Source organism: Neurospora tetraspora (genome assembly GCF_033439725.1).
Source record: "Neurospora tetraspora strain CBS 560.94 chromosome Unknown B0H65scaffold_4, whole genome shotgun sequence".
Lineage (NCBI taxonomy): Eukaryota > Fungi > Ascomycota > Sordariomycetes > Sordariales > Sordariaceae > Neurospora > Neurospora tetraspora.
Genome location: NW_026944386.1, coordinates 241011 through 261395, shown reverse-complemented (window position 1 = coordinate 261395; position 20385 = coordinate 241011). Strand labels below are relative to the sequence as shown.

Here is a 20385-nt window from a genome sequence, read left to right as displayed (position 1 = left end):
CCTTGGCCCAAAAGTCGTTGTCGGCAACCTCCGTTCTACCAGCCCGAGCACAGACCAGCCTCAATGCAGAAGGCGGTCAGGGCTTTTTGGCAGACCCCACAGTTTTGCCAAATTGCACCCACAAACTACTTGGCTTCAAATTTTTGCTCTTTCCCTCTGAACGCGGAGATTCTGAATTGAACATCCTTCCTCGGTCGGCACAAATCAGTCAAAATGGTCAAGGTCAACAACTGTGAGTACTACCGTCACCGTCAATCATTGAAATAACGAATAGCGAAATACTGACAATGGGATAGCCGTTTCCTCCAGCCGCCGCAAGTCGCGCAAGGCGCACTTCAGCGCTCCCTCCAGCGTTCGTCGCAACATCATGAGCGCTCCCCTTTCCAAGGAGCTCCGTGAGAAGTACAACGTAGGTCATCTCTGTTCAAACAACCAGCGTGATGAATGGAAGGTTAACGTGAGGCAGGTCCGCTCCATCCCCATCCGCAAGGACGACGAGGTCACCATTGTCCGCGGCTCCAACAAGGACAAGGAGGGCAAGGTCACTTCCGTCTATCGCCTCAAGTACGTCATCCACGTCGAGCGCGTTACCCGCGACAAGGCCACCGGTGCCTCCGTCCCCGTCGGCATCCACCCCTCCAACGTCGTCATTACCAAGCTCAAGCTTGACAAGGACCGTGAGGCCATCCTTGAGCGCATCAAGCGCGGCCGTGAGCTCGCCAAGCCCACCAAGGTCTCCGCCTAAATTTGTTCGACCGACTTGACGACGGAAGGATGAATGGAGGAGGGTGGTGTGATGGCTTCTCGCAATACCATGCCTCTTGACGTTCGGAGTGGCCGTGCAGTCAGGGCTTCGACTTGACGACAAAAGGGCCTCGATACCCACATTCAAATATCGCCCTTTTTCTATCTTGGCGACGAATATTCACGGCATCCACGACGATGAACTTCAACTTCTATACTTGAAACGACTGGCAACAAAGCGACGACCGTGTGTCTAGGACCTTGAGTGCTGGGTTTTGTTCTCAACACCCGTGCTAGCGCTGCGGAGGAACGTTTGCAGGACCCGTGGGTCGGTAGAGGGCAAGAGGAGTATTACGATAAACCAGAGCAACAAAAAGAAAACAAATCGAGACAGTTTTTTTGTTCTCAATGGCCATTTCACATACAACTTGCTGCCTCTGCGCTTCAAGCTTGTGAAATGCTCCATGGGAGGTTCTCCCGAAGTTATATCATCAAGCCTGGTTGCTCAGAGGTTTGCAAGTGCATGTTTTTGCACTTGTGACTTTTGTGTTGTTTCAGTTTGCTACTAACCTTGACATGTCACAGCATCACCTTGGATTTCATATCTGGTCGTTACTTGGACCAAGGGATGGCAAACCTCCCTATGATATTTCCATTCTGGACCCGGACACCTTCACAGGTAGGGACGTATATTTTGACCAAACCATTTGAACCATGACCGCCAGATTATCTCCGCGTTAACCACAAGCCCCACGGTTCTCGAGGTATACGACTGGCGAAGATCAACCCAACCAGAGGACCCTACCAGGAATCCTACTGGTCTCACCTGCAGACTTCCTTGGAGAGCAATCGATGATATCGGAGGTTTGATGGTGAGGCACATTTTCGCCCGTCATCAAGACAGTATTTGGTGAGTATCACCGGATCGTAGGTCATAGCAATAAAATCATTTCCTTGGACATATCTCACCTCCTCTCACGTGCCATGCTCAAACCTAAACATCCAACCCCTTCATCCCCTCCTCCGCCTTCTCCTTCCACTCCCCCCTCCACCTCGTCAACGGCGGCCTGTTTTCCACCACATCCCCCATAGCCCAGGCCATCCTCCGCTTGTCCATCTCCTCAGTAACAGCATTATCCGGACAAATCACATAAAACTTGCCCTCCGCCATTTTTCCCTCCAAGTACTCAACCACCTGCTCAGGCCACCACGCTCCCGCCGGTTTCTCCTTCTCCTTCTCTCCTGCGCCAGTCATTCCCGTAAACGTCCACCCCGGCACCAACAGGTGCACAGAGATATGAGGATGGGAAGTCGAAAGATCAAAAGACAAATGCTCAGCCAACGTCTTAACAGCCGATTTGCTCGCGTTGTAAGCAGGATTAGCAGGCGGGTTAGTGATACCCTGCTTGGAGCCGGTGATGATGATGCTGCAGCTGCAGCTGCTTGGACCAGCAGAAGAAGTCTGGGACAATGAGGTCTGTTGGACCAGCGGCAACATGGTCGTCACCCCATTAATAACCCCAAACAGATTCGTCTGCATCGTCTCGTAAAAGTTCGTCGGGTCCGGGTTGGTGAAGGTGGTGGGGAGGTACCGGCCGGCGTTTAGGGCCAGGACGTTTAGTTTGCCGTCGAAGAGTTCGTCGATCGTGGCTTTGAGGCGGTTCCAGTCTTCGAGGTTGGCCACGTCCATTTCGAAGGTGGTGAGCAGGTCCTTGGTTTCTGTTTCGGCGGGGGAGAGAGATGAGGAGAGGCGGGAGACATCTTTGTCGGCGACGAGCACGCGGAGGCCGTAGGACAAGAGGCGGGTGGCGAGGGCGAGGCCGATGCCGGAGGCGCCGCCGGTTATGAGGGCTGTGTTGCCTTTTTGGAAGCTAGGAGGAGCCATCGTGAAATTTTGATGAGGCTGCGGGTGTTAGTTGGTGTCGTTTTGGTAATCGAAGGGGGGTTGTGCTGTGCTGTGTTGAGGCGCAGTTGATGGTGTTGATGGAGCGGATGGTTGTGGACGAAGACGTATTTGCTGATTTTACGATACGGGAGATTGTAATTGATGGGAAATACCGATGGTGGTTTGAATATATATCGATGGACTTACAATATTGGAGTTCAGGTATAGAATTAGTTAAGTCTTGTGATCAAAGCAAGCGAGAAGTTTGATTGATATGTTCCTCCTGTCTGCATGAGGCTCGTCGACAATTTGTTATCAAGTCGGAAAAGGAGTGAGTGAGGTTCACGAACGGAATATAAGACAGATCCGAACGAGAGCCCCTCTTCCCCCACTTGTTTTAACGGCTGTTTCTGTCTCCGCTTTGCCCTCTGATCTCCGATTATCGTGGACATTAATGTGTTTAACTCCGATGCGATTATAAAGAAAATCTTGGTAATCCGGACTTTAGGTATTCGGAATACCTACCGTATTATCTCGCGAAATTGAGATCCGGTTAGGCTAGGCATAGGCACATATATGCCATTTTTCTGCCTGATGCTAAGTATATATATACCCGCCAATTTGGGTAGGGGAGATATATTGCTACCCCAGAGCATTGTAAATTCGAAATTATTGTACCCTATCTTTTTCCCTTATCTTTTTCTTTTCCCCCTATAACCTTCCCTTATAACTAAATCCTAGCAATCTAGCTATGGTAAAGATAAAGTTGATTCTTAGCAATATTGATCTTGTATGTAAGTAAATAAACCCCTAGTATTAAGGCTATCTTTTTAACTCCCTTACTTTATTTATAAATATTATAGATAATTACCTTAATGCTTAGCAATTTATTAAGTATATTAACTACGTCGTCATCCCGCGAATACTCTCATCTTCCAACGTGCTAGAAGGCTTTATATTTATAGATATAGATAAACGTACCTTTTTTAATTAGGTTCGTAAGAGAAGCCGTTAAAAGATTGAATTCGAAGTTAGATTTAAGGGGGTTGGTAATATTTATTATTATGTAATTAAATTGGGTAAATATTAGTATAAATAGGATAATTGCTTTAAGGTAGCTTATCATGCGGCGAGAGGGCACCGTTAGGGGTAGGGTAAGATGTACGTTATTGTACGAAGGAGAGAAAGGGAAGTATGCGTAGAGGATTGGCTATATAGGCGAGAGCTTAGGTAGGCCAGTCCGTGCGCGCGTACATGAGGCTGTACGTAATTAGAGTATATAATTAGTACGTAAGTATATAGTTTTAGACTATAGTACTAGCTCTAGTATAGTATATATGCAGTTAATGTAGTATAATTATATTATAGGCTAGCCTTATAATACTATCCCCCTTTAAAAGAAGTTCGTAGAATTGAAAAAAAATCTATATATATGTATAATAATAGATTTATCCCTTTATATTATTCTATTATAATTTATAAATTGCGTTGGAGGTAACTTTTTTAATTATATATTTATTAAACGTCGTATAATCCTATTAAATATTAAATCTAGTTTGTTTTTTATTTCTTTGTTAATTGCGGTATTAAGTTTTACTATTGTAACCGAGTCCGGAAGCGGCCCCGTTATATTAATAATTGAGGCGGTTTTTTGTTAGAGGCGGGCGGAGCGTCGGCGCGTAGGTTTGGGGGTGGGAGCGGGAGTTAGAGGTTCGGGAGTGGGAGTTAGGGAGCGTTGGCGTAAAGGTTTTAGAGTGGGGGTGGGGGTTGGAGAATTGGATGCGAGGTGGTATAGGAGGTTTTAGACTTCTAAAGGGATTGGTTTATTCGGGTTCTTATAATAGAATTACTATAAGTGGTACTTATAATTAATAATATTATTAATAGGCTCCTAGGTTGGATTTCCAGTCTTTTATTTAATGTAGTAATACTAATATAAATTGTTGCCCCGTTGGGCGTAGTCGGTAAATTTTTCGAAAGCTTATTCTTTGTATTCATCCTAATTATCTGTTCGAATTATAATACGGCTGTTATTTGCTTTAATATCTGATAATGTATTTTATTTTGGCAATCCCTTGCTAAACTACGGTTATACTATAAAAATATAGAACATTAGTAAATATTTTATATTAGTTAGTAGGGCGAGGTAAATAGTATAAGATTCGGTTCGAATAATTTTAAATAGTTTTTCTTAACGAAGGGAAAATTTAAAATATAGGTAGCCGTTAGCGAGGTTTATTATATTTAATAAAATTATATTGCCGGGGTAGTATTTAGGGGAATCGATACGTTTTTTATTAGCGTTATTTTCGTATTGTTTTTAGGTACGACGGGTTTATTAGATTACGAAGTCCTAAATTTTCTAGAAGCGGTCCGCTAGTTTAGAAAATTTATAATATTTTTTTTAATTAGGTTAGTAATAAATTGGAAGGGAATAGTATACGAGGTTCGGTATCTATTTAAGGGTAATAATTATAGTTAGCGAAGAAGGGGGAGACGTTTATTATCGATAATATAGTATTATTATTAGTAAATTCCGCGATTGTTAATTATTTCGTTTAATTTTATTTATACTTGATCAATATAAAATTGTAAGAATTATTTTATTTTTATATTAATCCTTTCGGTTTAAGTATTAATTTAAGGGTAGAAAGCGGAAATTAATTTGCGGATAATAGATAGTTTTTTATAGAAGATAAATTAGAAATACAATACGAATTAGGTGCTTTTATTGGATAGGACGCTATTTAATAGGCTGTAAATTAAATAAATATAGTCGATAAAATAATTTATAAATTCTTCCGCTTTTAGGGTTATAATCGGGATATAATATTATATTTTAATTAAATAATTAATAACGATAACAATATATTTAAAAGTTTAATTAAAGTAAGTACTTCCTAGTAGCGGGGTAATGTAATTAATCATAATATCTTTTTATAGTGTTAAAAATACGGCTATAGGTTTAAAATAATTAGCGGAGCCCTACTTTACTAATTTAATTTTTATATATAAGAGATAGCTTTTATAAAAAATCTTTATATTATTATATATACCTTTTTAATAGAATTCGTTTTATAAGAATTTATATATAGCGTTACCGTTAGGGTAGCCCGCGTTTAGGAAATTTATTAATAATTAATTAATTAAAATTAGAGTTCTTTATTATAAAGGTTAATAATAATTCTATTCTACTATTTCGTAATATTATTAACGACGTAATATTTTAAAAAGGCGCGGTAAAAAACCTTCTTAATTATTAACAGCTATTAATACTTCACTTCGTCCGTTAAATAAGAGACTAATTCTTATAAAAATATAAAAATTTCGTAGTTTACCCGAATTAAATCGTTAGTTAATTTATTATTAAAATTATTAATATTTAGTAAGTAAAGGGAAAAATTAGCCGTAGGGTCTTCGAAATAATTTTCTTCGAATTATGAAGGGTCTAATAGAATTTTTTATAAGCAACTAATCAGTCGTTTTTAATACCCGCGGGTCGGTTATTAGGTTTATAATTTAAAGAATTAGGTCGGAGGTTTTTCGAACCCGGGGTATATTTAGTTAGAAAGTTAAATTATAATAAAAATTAGGATTATTATATATAGCGTTAAATTAATTGCTTATTGGTTGTAAAGGTTTATAAGTTCTTATAGTTTATTAAAATATCGAACGGTTATTAAGTTCCCTCGAATTTTAGCTTCTATTCCTTTAATATTTTAATAATAACAAATAATTCTTTATTATAAATATTGTAATTATATTTTTAGGCCGTATATTTTATTAAGAAGTAAATTACTAGGTAAAGGACGCCGTCGTCCTTATATTAGGAGAGGGTATTTCCTACGTCCTAATTAGAAGTATTTATTTCTACGACCGTCATTTTAATCCAATTATAAATTTTAAATATAGGTCCCTCTATAAAAGTTTTTTTTAATATTTTAAAAAAAATATTAATAGATATCGTTCTACGTCTATATAGTATTTTTTTTAATAAATTTGTAAAATAGGGTTGCTATAATTGAAAAATCCTTTATAAAACGTTTATAGAACTTCGTAAAATTTAAAAAGGATTATAAAGATTTCTTAAATTTTAAGATTATTTATTCAATAATAATTTTCACTTTCTTTAAGTCCATTTTAATACTACTCGTGGTAATAATTAGACTTAAATATTTCGTATATATTATATAAAATTCGTATTTATTAGTATTAACGTTAAAGCCTGTCCTAATTAATCGGTCGAAAATATTATTAATATAGTGCTCGTAATCCTGAAGGTTATTAGAATAAATAAATATATATTAAAATGAATAATTATATAGACGTTAAAAATATTATATAGGACGTTATTGATATAATTCTAGAAAGCGCTTGGTACGCTCTATAGACCGAATAGTACTATCAGGGATTCGAATAAGTTGAACTACGTAATAAAAATAGTTAATTATTCGTAATCTTATTTAATACGAATATAATTAAAGGCGGCGATAATATTAAATTTAATAATTATTTTAGTATAACAACTTATATTGAGGGTTTCTTTAATAAGTGGGAGAGGGTAATAGGATTTTAAAATTATATTATTAATATTTCTATAATTAATATAAACGGGGACTCTTTTACCTAGTTTTTTTACGAATAGTACAGGGGTAAAGGCTTTTAATTACGAAGATTTAATAAAGATTTCTTTAAAATTATCATTAATTTATTTTTTAATTATATTTAGTTCGTCAGGGTTAGAAGGTTAGCCGTAGGCCGCTAGGGGTATAGTTCCTAGGTAGAGTTCGAATTTAAAATTATAAGAACGGTTCGGGGGTAGGACTTTAGAGCCTACTTATTGAAAGATATTAGTATAATACTAATTTAAGTAATTTCATTTAGGTTTAAGCGTCGATTTTAAAGAGTTTATCGGCCTTTTTACAGAATTTCATAACATCTTCTAATATAATTTTATTAATAGAAATATTATTAATTATAAAATGATTGTTAATAACCTTCTTATAATAGGGGAAATCTTTATTTTTACTAATAAAGTAGATAAAATTGGCTACCTTTATTACGCGTAACGTAATTTCGTCTCTTTTACTAATTAGGGCGTCAATTTAATAATAGAAATTACTATTAAAAAATCGCTTATAATTTTAACTTCTTTCTTCTAATACTTCTTTTATTATATCCTCTATTAAACTGTTATTAATATTTCCAAAGTTTAAAGCTCTTCCTTCCTCTTCTATTTTATCTTTCTTAACTATTGTTTTAATATCCTCCTCTAGATTAATTTGTATTATATAAATAATTCATAATTTATATTTTTCGGCTTGCTAATTAAAATTTAAGGCGGACAATTCCTTAATATCGTTAGAATTAATAAGGCCCTTAAAGATACTATAAAACGTAATCGGAGTCCGGTAATTAGTATTATTAATGCGAACCTTTCTAATTATTTAGTAAAGTATTAGAAATACGCGGAGTTTAACTAAGGGTAAGGCGGCGAATATAAATATTTAGCCCGGACCGTTAGGAATTTTATTGAAGAGTATAGCCCCTAATCGGTTAGCGATTTGATTTTGAAAGCGGTTGAATTATTAATGAACGGCTTTCTTTATAATTGTAAAGATAGAGAAGCAATGTATAGATTCTAATAATAATAGTAATTCTAATTCCCTTTCGTTGGGAATTTCTTCGTAAAAAGGTTTCCTATATACGGGGCGTATACTAATTACTATATTAATTAGAAGTATCAAGAGGGTATGCTATTTAGTTAGCGGGGTATAACGAAGGTAAATTAGAATTTGTGAGGGAAGTAGCTGCGCTATATATAGGTAGGGCCGAAGCGGAGGGAGTCGCTAGGCTAATCGATGTTAGGAGTATAATAAATTAATTAGGGATAGTTTAAAATAATAGGGTTATCCTCTACTAAATTGTAGATAAATGAATTGATAACTTTGCAATAAACGCCTGGTTATATTGTTAATTTAAAGAAATAAATAATATTATTTTTAATATAGTTGTCAGCGAAGTAAAGAAGTTTAGGGGTCGCTAATTTGAAATAAAGGAATTAATAATAATAAATAAAACGGTAATTAATAAATTTAAGAGTAATATAGCCGCTATTGATAAAAGTAGAATAATATAAATTATATAATTTATAGGATAAGTAGATAGAAAAATTTAATAAATTAGAGTATTTATAACGGCTATTTACTAAAGATCTATTTATTTTTATAATATTTAGTTATAGAAAGATAGGCCGTTATTTTCCTCTTTTTTATCTCGTAGATTAATATTTCTAAATGCAATTTAATTAGGAGGTTATATATTTCTTTAATTATAAATAAAACCGTTTTTATTGCTTATAATAGGACTGACGAAATTGGGTTAATAAATAGAAATTGGGAAGTAGTAACCGCCGGGGTTGGGGCCGGGGGTATTGAGAGTTAGAGTGCTTATAATAGGGGTAATATTTATAATATTAATTTAATAGCTGCCGCCGTTATAGGAGCGCTATTGGTTGTAATTATATTAACCCTAGGCGGGTTACTAGCCGTTGGCACTATTGTTTCTGGTATTATTATCATTATCATTATTATCATTACTATTTTTTTATTTTTTATTATTCTTATTACGGTTAGAAGGCTTAATTTCTTTTTTAAAATTAATATAAAAGTAGTATTCGGCTGAGAAATAATCCTTTTTATTATATTAAGTATATATTCTGTTCTTTATACAGAATTCGAAGATTTTATTATTAATTATACGAAAGAATTGGATATTAGAAATACATATAGTATTAAAGTTTATAGCGTTACTACTTTAATTAGTATTAATTTTGGGAGTAGAGGCGCTAACCGGTTTTATAAAAAGGATTAGCGTTCTTCTTACGTTAATTTTTATCCTCTAAATTTTTAATTAGATTATAGGTTTTAATAAACTACTTTTTATATTTATTATTAGTAAGCTAATTATTTTAATAAATAAAAGCAATACGGATATATTAATTAATTTTTTAATGAAGGTAATAGATTTTTATATTATTATCGAAATTGTAATAATTAATAAGGAGGGTAAACTTTTCTTCGAAATTTTATTATTTTATACCTTTAGTTATCTTTAGCTCCTCTAGCTCGCGACGAAAATATATAACGATGTTAATGTTATTAAATTTTTTATTGAATTTCTTGATTAATTCGAAGGTTATATTCTATTTAGGGGGCTTATTGGTAAGAACTTTATTAAATTTAGTTTCGATGGTTTTAAATAGAAGGTTTTTAATAGAGCGGGCGATTAATAAGAATTTCATATATTTATTAACGAAAATTTTCAATTTATTAATTTAAGTGAATTTAATATAGAGGCGTTAAGCGTAGTATTTAATAGTATGTTCGATAGAAGTGCCTTCTTTATTAAAAGTAGGAAATATAATAATATATAATATTAATTTATAGCCGCTATTATTATTAAAAATCATTATTTCGGGGTCTTCAGGGTTTTTATCGTTATTAGGGTTTTTGGAAGGCGGGGGCGGAATGGCGGCTTTGGATTCGGAAATAGGTTCGGCCTTAAAGGGGGCGATAAAATATTAATAAAAGTTATTAACGTATTTTAAATATTTATTATATTATTTTTTATACGCTTTTTTAAAATTAATGTAGAAATTAGCGAATTTTTACTTTAAAGCGATAATATTATTATTAAGGGTATTAACGACGTTAAATTAAATATTGCGGATAATTATAAATTCGTTAGTGTGGCTATTACGAAGGTTATTAATAGCTTTATTGTAATTTTTAGTTACTTCTTATGCGTAGAGGAGGGTTTGAATTTGGATTATAGCGATATTATTTTCGCGATGTTTAATATTATATTAAGCGGTAGCGAATTTAATTTTGCTAATTTCGAATTCCTCTTGTACTTTCTATATTTAAATACGGGCGGCGATAATATTATTGTAGAAAAAGCAGTCGAGGGCCTGGAAAATTATTTAAAAAACGGGGAGCTAAGTAAAGTTAAATATATATTCGGTTATAATATTAATTTAAACCACTTAATTATTAAAGGATTCGAAAGCCTAGGTAATGTTTCTAATTAGCTAGGTTTAAAGTAGCGAAGGCGCTAATTATAGTAATAGTAAAGAAATTGTTGGTAATCGGGAGAGTGTGTAAAATAATATCGTTAGATATTAATTGTTAGATTAATATATTGGCTAAGTAAGAAAGGGAAAGAAAAGAGAATATGAACTATTTAATAGCGATATTCGATTTAGTAATTTATTTAATTCGAGGTTAGGATTGCGACGCGGAGTTTTAATTATATAGAGACGAATTGTAATTAATTTCGAATCGATAATATTAAATTAACGATGCCGTAATAATTAAAACTTAAGGTAATCGTTTTTTTTTAAATAAATGCGCGCAATGTAATAGTAAAGTATAATAAATTATTACGGGACGAGAGGGTACCGTTGGGGGTAGGGTAAGATGTGCATTATTGTACGAAGGAGAGAAAGGGAAGTATATATAGAGATTAGCTATATAGGCGAGAGTTTAGGTAGGTTAGTCCGTGCGCGCGTATGTAAGGCTATACGTAATTAGAGTATATAATTAGTACGTAAGTATATGGCTTTGGACTATAGTAATAGTTTTGGTATGGTATATGTGCAGTTAGTGCAGTGCAACTACATCACAGGCTAGCCCTGTGATATAGCTCGCTGGTAGTAGGAAATTAAAGGTATTACTTTTATATATATTAATATCGTCGGGTATATTAACGATGTTAATTCTTCTAACGATGACGAAGTTAGTAATATGATTTAGATTATTAGTTATTATTATTATTCTTATTGTTCCTATTGTTCTCGTCGTCCTTATTTACAAGCTTTTAAACGAATAAGAAGTATATCCTTATTACTATAAGAGGGTAATCCCCTTCTCTTACATTGTACTATTATATCCTTTTTAAGTATATTATTAGAACTACTACCTCTAACCGCTTTTTTAATATAATAAAAATTGTAATTATCCTCGCTTTTAAAGATAGCTTTAAAATCGTTGAATCTTTTTATAATATTAATAGTATATTCTTAATTAGCCTAATCGATTATATTTCTATCGATCTTTTTAATATTAATAAAGTAATTCTCTAATTTATTTAAGAGAACGGCTATACTATTATTTTTGAAAGATTTTATTATTATGGCCTTTTTATTAGTTTATAAGGTTTGTTAGTATTTTAAAACGATGTAAGTAACTATAACCCTCTTATTAGAGACGGATTATTATTTACCCGAATTATTATTTTCCCAAACCTTTATTACTGATTTTATTTATTCTCTTAATAGTTTTTTAAACGATAAGTTGATAATTATATTAAGTAGTTAAAGTAAATTAGTAAAACTATTAGGAATTATAACTAGTACTACTTTATAAAGTATTTAGTTCTTAAGTTTATTATATATTCGTTAGGTATTGTAAAATAGGTATATATTTATAATTAGTAAAAGCTCTTATTTAATATCATTCTTGAAAATAGGAACGAATTTATTATTAAATTAATTAAATAATAATCATTCGTTTTAATACGTTACTTTATTAAAATTATATTTCTATATTTTAAATATAGAAAGTTCTTTCCTTAATAATTTTATTAGAAGTACCTTTTCTATAAAAGATATTTATTAGTTTAAAATAAGTAATACTATTTGTAAAAATATATAGAATTAGGGTAATTTATTGTTTACCCTATTCATTTCGTTTAGTTTTGCCCGTAATAAATTTATTGCGTTTTATTTCGTAGGTATAATTATTAAAGTATTCGAAAGGGAGGAGGATATTGTCGAAGTTTATAATAGTATAAAGAAGAAATCGAATGCGTATATATTACGAGGCAAGGCGACGGTTGGGGGGTAGGTTGGATATACGTAGTTGTACGAGGAGAGAAAGGGAGAGATGTGCAGAAGTTTGGCGATATAGGATAGGGCTGAGCCATGCCCAGAGCTAGACCTGCACGTGAATATGCACGTGATATACTATTAGCTAATGGCGGTAATAGTACGATACGAGGCTCGACTGCCCATAGCGGGAGCCGTGCATGTACAAGGCAGTTATAAGTAATCCTATAATACTACCTCCTTATAAAAGAAGTTCTAGAGCTTTAAAATCTATATATATATAAAATAATAAATTATCCTTCAATCCTCGTCTTCACACTCCTTTATTTGTAATTTGAACGTCTGCTCGAACTCCGCTCGCAGCCCCCGGATCCTCTTCATATCCCTAATCTCGCCCGGTACTTAAATATCATCCCCTTATTAATAAGTCCCCGCTTCTAACTTATTTACTATATTCCTCGTAGGGAGCCTCCTCCCTTAATATATTTCCGATAATTTACTAAAAATTAGCTTAGAAATATTGTTCAACTTCTTCATATTATCCGCCGACAATTCCTCTATAAGTTGGCTGCGATTCTCTTCTACTAGTGGGCTAAGCCCGGTCGCAATTCCTTCCATAAACGAATTAATCTATTCTTTTAAGTCTATAATATATTTAGAGCGCTTTAATGTTATAGCCGTTTATAAACGAGGTATTAGAGCGGGCGGCGTAGTCGTTACTAATGGGTGGGGTATTAGGGTAAGCGAAGGTACTAGAGTGGATAATGTAATTGTTATTGATGAGCGGCGTATTAGGGCGGGCAGCGCCCTCCCTTATAATATAGCTTTAATTTCTACCTATTATTTAACTTCGGGTAGGATTGGTATATTAAGGTATTTATTATAAAAGGTTTTAATAGCGTTCCTTATATTAATTATGTTAGCTAGCGGTTCTTTGGTTAAATTGTAATAAACTTATATAATTATATAGAATTAATAGTAATTACCTTCCTTCTATTTATAAAATAATAATTCGTTTAATTCCTATTTCGCAACTTCCTTATAATTATCGGTCTATATTATTACTTTACCTTTATTTACTTTTACGTCCCCTTAAATAACGGTTTGGCCGGGTAATCCTTCTTTAAAAAGCTTAATTATTAATATGTAAAATATTAGTAAATACTTAATATTAATGGGTAATATTAATTCAACGTTATATAATTGTACCTAATCGATTTTAAAGTGGCCCTCCTATCGAAGGTATAATTTATTATAAGGGTGGCCGTTAGTGAAATTAATTGTATTTAATATAATTAGGTTTCTAGTCCGGTATTTGGGTATATCCGACCGTTTTGTATTAACGCTAACCTCGTAGTAATCTTATATTTTCTTTATTAAAGTTCGAACGTAGTTTTAAATAGTTTTAAAATAAATTAATAATTCGTTCGCCTTTAAATATTCTTTCTATTATACTAGAGAAAATTGTAATAGTATAACTGGGGAGGGTTCGATACTTATCTGCGGGTAAAAACTATAATTAGCGAAGAACGGGGTTATTCTTGTAGTTTCTAATATTATATTATTATTTGCAAATTCCGTTAGTAGTAACTAATAGGCTTAGTCCGTCTACGTCCAATTTACGAGTACCCGCAAGTATTACTTTATTTCTATATTAATATATTCTATTGAGGTATTTATTTAGGGATAGAAAACCGAATTTAACAACTTCCTAATAGCGAATATCTTATAAATTGTAACTTAGAATAATAATACGAATTAGGAGTCTTCATTAAATATAATTAGATTTAAAAAGCTGTATAAAATATATATTCGTTCGATAAAGTAATTAACTAATTCCTCTACTTCTATAATTTCGGTAGTAATATAATACTGTATTTTAATTAAATAATTTATTATGATTATAGAATATTCAATCTTCTACCCTAAGTATAAATTTTCTAAGAAATGCGAAATATAATCGACGTTAATATTATATTAAAGTACGAAAGTAATTAATATTAATTTTAAATAGCCAATTTTAATTCGTTGTAATACCTTTGTTTTAAAATAAGCGAAGCATTCCTTACAATAAACTCTAATAGCTTCCACTATACTAAATTAGTACTAATATTTATTTATTTATATTTAAATTTTATCTCTACCCAAATATCCTACCGTTAGCAATAAATAGGCGTGGTAAATTAATTATAAGTAAGTAGCGGTATTATTTAAATTGATAAACACCCTTCCCTTATAATAAACTTTACTTTCTATTATAGAATATTCAGAGAACGTTACCTTTAGTTTCTTTTTAATATATACATACTATTCTAATTGGTTAGGGTGCTGTAAATAAACCGTAGCCTCTTATATTAATACTAACTTTGTATAACCATTGTTAATAATTTTATTAATTAATTTCTCTAATTCCTTTAGAATATTAAAAGCGAAAAGGAAAACCCCCTCTTCAAATTTTAAAATTTCGGTAGAAATATTAAATAGAGTTTCTAACTCCGTATTGGACTCTAACTCTAAATACCCATCTTCGAACTTAACTGGGTCGATTAAGTTGCGGTTACGTACCTTTAAGTAATAATCTTCTATATTTAGGAGTACGTTTTCTAATTTCCTATTTAAAATATTAGGGCGTAAATTCTTTAAATTAGGGGTATGATAAATAAAAAAGTCGAAGCGGAATAGAAATTATAATTACTATATATAGCGTAGGGTAAATTATTTATTCGTTGTAAAAGTCTTTAAATTTTTATAGTCCGTTAAAATATTAAACAGTTATTAAATACCTTCGAATTTAAACATCTACTCTTCTAATACTTTAATAATAACTAATAATTCCTTATTACAAATATTATAATTATATTTTTAAGTAGTATACTATAAGAAAAAGTAAGTAACTAGGTATAATATTTTATCGTCCCTATATTAAGATAGGGTACTGTTAGAAGCCTAATTAGAAGTATCAGTTTCGACGATTATCTTTTTTACCCAATCGTATATACGCAAAATAAATTTACTATTAAAAACTATTTTTAAAGTTTCGAAAGTAGTTTGTTAGATTAGGGTCTAATCTTATTTTATATCCCTCTTTATAAAGTCGTAGAGCGGTACCGCTATTAATAAGAATTTTTTAATAAAATGACAGTAAAAGTTAATAAAATTTAGAAAATTTTATAAAAACTTTTTAAAAATAAGGGGTTATTAGTCCATAATAGCTTTAATTTTGTCTAAATCTACTTCAATACTTCCCAGTATAATAATTAATTTAAAATATTCAATTTTTTTAGTATAGAATGCGTACTTATTGATATCTACTTATAGGTTAGCTTTAATTAATTATTTGAAGACGTCGTTAATATACTTTTCGTATTTTAATTTATTATTAGAAAAGATTAGAATATTATCTAAGTACGCTATTATATATATATTGAAAACATTATATAGGATATTGTTTATATAATTCTAAAAAGTACTAGGGGCGCCTTAGAGTCTAAAAGGGTATATTAAAGATTCGAAGAGTCCGAAACGTGTAGTAAATACTATTAACTACTTATACCCCTCTGCGATATAGATATAATTAAAAGTAGCGATAATATTTAATTTAATAAAGATTTTTACCTTGTAAATAGCGTTTAAAATTCTTTTAATAAACAGTAAAAAGTATTTACTTTTAAAAGTAATATTATTAATCCTTCAGTAATTAATATAAATACGTACTCTTCTATTTAATTTTCTTATAAAAAGGATAGAGGAAATAGCCTCTAATTAGAATAGTCGAATAAAATTACTTTTAACACTATCATCTATTTAGTTATTAATTATATTTAATTCGTTTAAATTACATAGGTAAGATCGAAAGTCTAATAATTATTCTCCTAATTTAAATTCGATTTTTAAATTATAAATATAGTATAGGAGTAAAACCGTAACTTTCTTTAACTTAAAAACGTTAATATACTTCTAATATTAACTAGGGAACTTTTCCTTTATTTAATTATTAATTTTAGGAAATTTGTTAGCCTTTTTATAAAGTTTAATAACGTTTTCTTTAATAATTTTAATTATCTTAATAATTTCCTTATAATGTTCGAAATTTTTATCCTCTTCACTATTTAAATATACGTTATTAGCTACTTTAACAGCCCAGATAGTAATTTTAAAGCCTTTACCTATATAAATGTTAATCTAAATATAGAAGCATTTACTTAGCAATTTCTTATGTTTAGCGCCCTTACTTACTATAATTTCCTTTATTATTTCCTCTATTAATAAATTTATTAATAATCCTAATCCTAATTTTACTTCTATCTATCCTATCCTTACCCCTCTATCGATAACGCCTTTATTATTTTCTTACTCTTCAAAATTTAGGACGCCTCCCTCTCCTTCTTTAGCCCAGGCTTCCTCCTCCACCCTAGCTTCTTTAATAATTTCTTTAATCTCCACGTATAATGTCTGGAAAGCCTGTAGTTTATATATTTTGTACAATTAATTAAAATTTACTATATTAAAATTTTTAATATCGCTTAAGTCAATAAGGTCGTTCGAATAATAGGTTCAGCAGATTAGGGTATAATAATCTGTGCTGGACTTCCGTACTCCGGCGATTTGGTAGTAAACTGCAGGTTTAATAATCGATTAAGTAAGTTTTAAAATAGCGGGAAGTTTTAAGGTAATAGGGGGATTTAGGGCGGGCGTCGGGGTATTAAAGCGTGCTTAATGCGTTTTTAACTTCGCTAATTGTTATTTCACTATTCTTTTTATTTATTAAATAGGTACGAAATAATTAACGGTCGTAGGGTCGAAATCTTCGATAATAATAAATTTAAAATCTTCTTTATCGTCTATCTTTTATAACGGGGCTATTACGTAGTCAATAATTTTAATATAATATTAACGGTAATCTTATACCTTAAATATTCGTTGAAGGGTAATTAGTAAATTTATTAGTAAATATCGACCGGCGTATTCTTTTATAAAAGTAATTGAACTATCCGGCTACGAAATTACAGGATTATAGTATTTGAATTAGGGTATACCGAAAATAATGGAATAATCGGCTACTAAATCATAAATTAATAATAAAATTATTTCTATATAGAATCCGACTTTTAGCTGGGCCTAGTCATATTCGGTAATTAATCCCTTTAGTATTCTGTTAATAAAAAATAGTACCTTTAATTTAAGTAGCTTTAAAAGAGGTATAGTATAGTTAAGCGTGCGGTAAAAGTACGGTCGATGAAGGCGAGCGCGGAGTACCCGCTATTAATTAGAGTAGTATATCTACTTTTAATATTGTGTAGTCTATAAATGATATAAGTAGAAAGGAGAATAGAATTATTATTATAGTTATTTAAAATCGAATTCTTCAACTAAATTACTTTTAAATTTATTAAATCTATTTCTTCCTTTTCTATTATTGTTATAAACGACGGCTTCTCCGTACGATTTAATAGGGAACTACTATATTTCCCGCGCTGTACTTAGTAGCGGGGGTAACTGGGGTTAGAGCGGCTATAGCGGCGAGAGTAACGGGAGCGGTGGGAGCGGCCTTTTTAATACTTATAGTATTAATGTAGGCGGCGTTATTATAGCTAGCCTAACCTATAGTAGGTTTAGCGGCGCCGGCATTACTATTACTATTACCGCAATTGCAATTACCATAATAATTCCTATTTCTTTCGGTACGAATGATACTAGTATTAATATTATTATAATAATTAATAGCCTAGTAACCCTCCCTACGGTAGCGCTTACAAAAGTTATTCTAAAAGTAATAATCGAAAATAGCCTTATCGATTATTTTAGTTAATAAAATGTTAAGAGCGGTTATAGCGTTAATGTCTATAATATTACTACTTTAAATAATAATATATTTGGTAGTAGAAATATTACTTCCTCCTCTATTAATAGAACTATTCTTATAAAAATGAATAGTGTTCTAATTATACTAATTATAATTTTTAAAATTAATACCGAATTTATAATAAAGTGTAAATTATTTTTCGTAAATATTAAGAGCGGGAAGGTCTTACTAATATGCAATTGCATTATAAATATCGTCGGTAACCTTTATTTTAAAGTAATAGGTCTTTATAATATCGTTTAAATTGTATTAATTAATTAAGGTAGTGAATTGATCTTTGAAATTAAATTACTTTTATCCCTTACGTATCTTCAAATTTTCAAATTTATAACGCAACTCTAAAGTTAAATTTATATAATCGTACTTAATATTTAAATAAGCGAAGAAATCTTCGCCAATTTTCTACTTCCTCTTATCCGCATCAGCTTCCTTTAATAGTAGTATAATATAAGGGGATAAAATATAAAAAGTAACGCTATTAAAATATTATATAATTTAAGTAAATTTAAAACGCTTATTGGAATTGAAATACTATAAATCTTAGAATTAATAAAATTCTATTTTAGCCCGTTAAATATAATAAAATTCGGTACGTTTAATTATAATACTACCTTCGCTAATAAAAGCCTTAGGGTCTTTACTAATTTCCGATTTAAGGGTAATAGTAATAAATATAGCACCGTTATTATTATTATTTAATAGAGGGATAAATTCGGGAGGGATAACTTTTAAGCAAATAATTTTCTTAAAGTCCTTAATAATATTATTGTTCTCCCTAATCTTAGAAATAACATCTTTCTTAAATTTATTTTATATATCGTTAACGTCGTTAAAGGAAATATTAATATCGATGAAATTACTCTAAGTAATTGTAAATTACTTCTCAAAGTAAGTGACCTTATCGTTAAAATTATTAATCGTAGCGTCCTTATTAGTAAGGGCGTCCTCCGCGGTAGCGGCGAAAGTATTAGCTTTAATTATATCCTTATAAATAAATTAGACGAGCGCAATAATTACGTGAAGGAAGGCAGCGTAGCTAGCAAACTATAAAGCGAAATCAAAAACAGATTATTCAATTAGGTTGCCCGGGTCTAAATAATTGTTAAAGGCCTCAGTATCATTCTCGAATAATTATTCGTAAGTAGAGTCGATAATTGAACCAATAGTAGAAATCGCGACGTCGATATTAGTAACGGATGATATTAATTAACTCGATTAATTTAAATAAAGTAAAATATTACTTTATAATTTAGGGAATAGAAAATACGTTATTTTATAAGCGCTTCTTAGGGAGATCGCAGTACAATCTTAGTATTCATACTATTACGGTACGATAAAGCTCTATCGCAATATAATAAAGGATCGCGGGTACGTCAGAAAATTTTACGACGGCGGCGATAGATTTAAATAAAATTGTACGTTCGTAGCGTAATAATAGGTATAATTAATTATGATAGGGTAAGGCGACGGTTGGGAGGTAGGTTGGATATACGTAACTATACGAGGAGAGAAAAGGAGAAGTGTATAGAGGTCTAGCGATATAGGGTAGGGCTGAGCTATACCTAGAGCCAGACTTGTACGTATATATGTACGTGATGTGCTATTAGCTAATAGCGGCAATAGTACAACACGAGGCTCGACTACCTATAGCAGGAGCCGTGCATGTACAAGGCAGTTATAAGTAATCCTGTGACAGTATATTAGGTGCGGTAGGCTAGCTATTATGTTTAATAAACTTATAAGTCGAATTAATTAGCCTTTAATAATTTTTAGGTCTTCCCTAATAATTTTTAAATTTTCCTTAATAATATTTAGGTTTCCTCCGATGAATAATTTTATAGGGAAATGGAGAGGAGATATGGAGAAAAAGATAGGGGTATAGATATATGTATAGATATATAAATTTACTTTAGAAATGAATTTATTTTAATATATAATTCGGTTAATAATTTCTAAGCTTAGTATATAATCCTTCGATTAGATATATAATACTATAATAGGAAG

At 31.6% G+C, this 20385-nt stretch overlaps 2 protein-coding genes across 2 annotated transcripts; one reads left to right on the top strand and one right to left on the bottom strand.

Annotated features, from left to right (window-relative positions):
• Positions 1-213: 213 nt before the first annotated feature.
• B0H65DRAFT_548400 (translation protein SH3-like domain-containing protein) lies at positions 214-745 on the top strand (the record flags this gene model as incomplete). Its single annotated transcript, XM_062829579.1, has 3 exons — positions 214-232; positions 297-409; positions 467-745. The coding sequence occupies 3 exons, from the start codon at positions 214-216 to the stop codon at positions 743-745; spliced, it is 411 nt and encodes a 136-aa protein (XP_062681221.1).
• A 993-nt stretch (positions 746-1738) lies between these two features.
• On the bottom strand, positions 1739-2629 carry B0H65DRAFT_426988 (uncharacterized protein; the record flags this gene model as incomplete). The annotated part of the gene is made up of 1 exon (XM_062824657.1): positions 1739-2629. One exon carries the CDS (start codon positions 2627-2629, stop codon positions 1739-1741), a length of 891 nt encoding a protein of 296 aa, XP_062681220.1.
• Positions 2630-20385: the final 17756 nt, after the last annotated feature.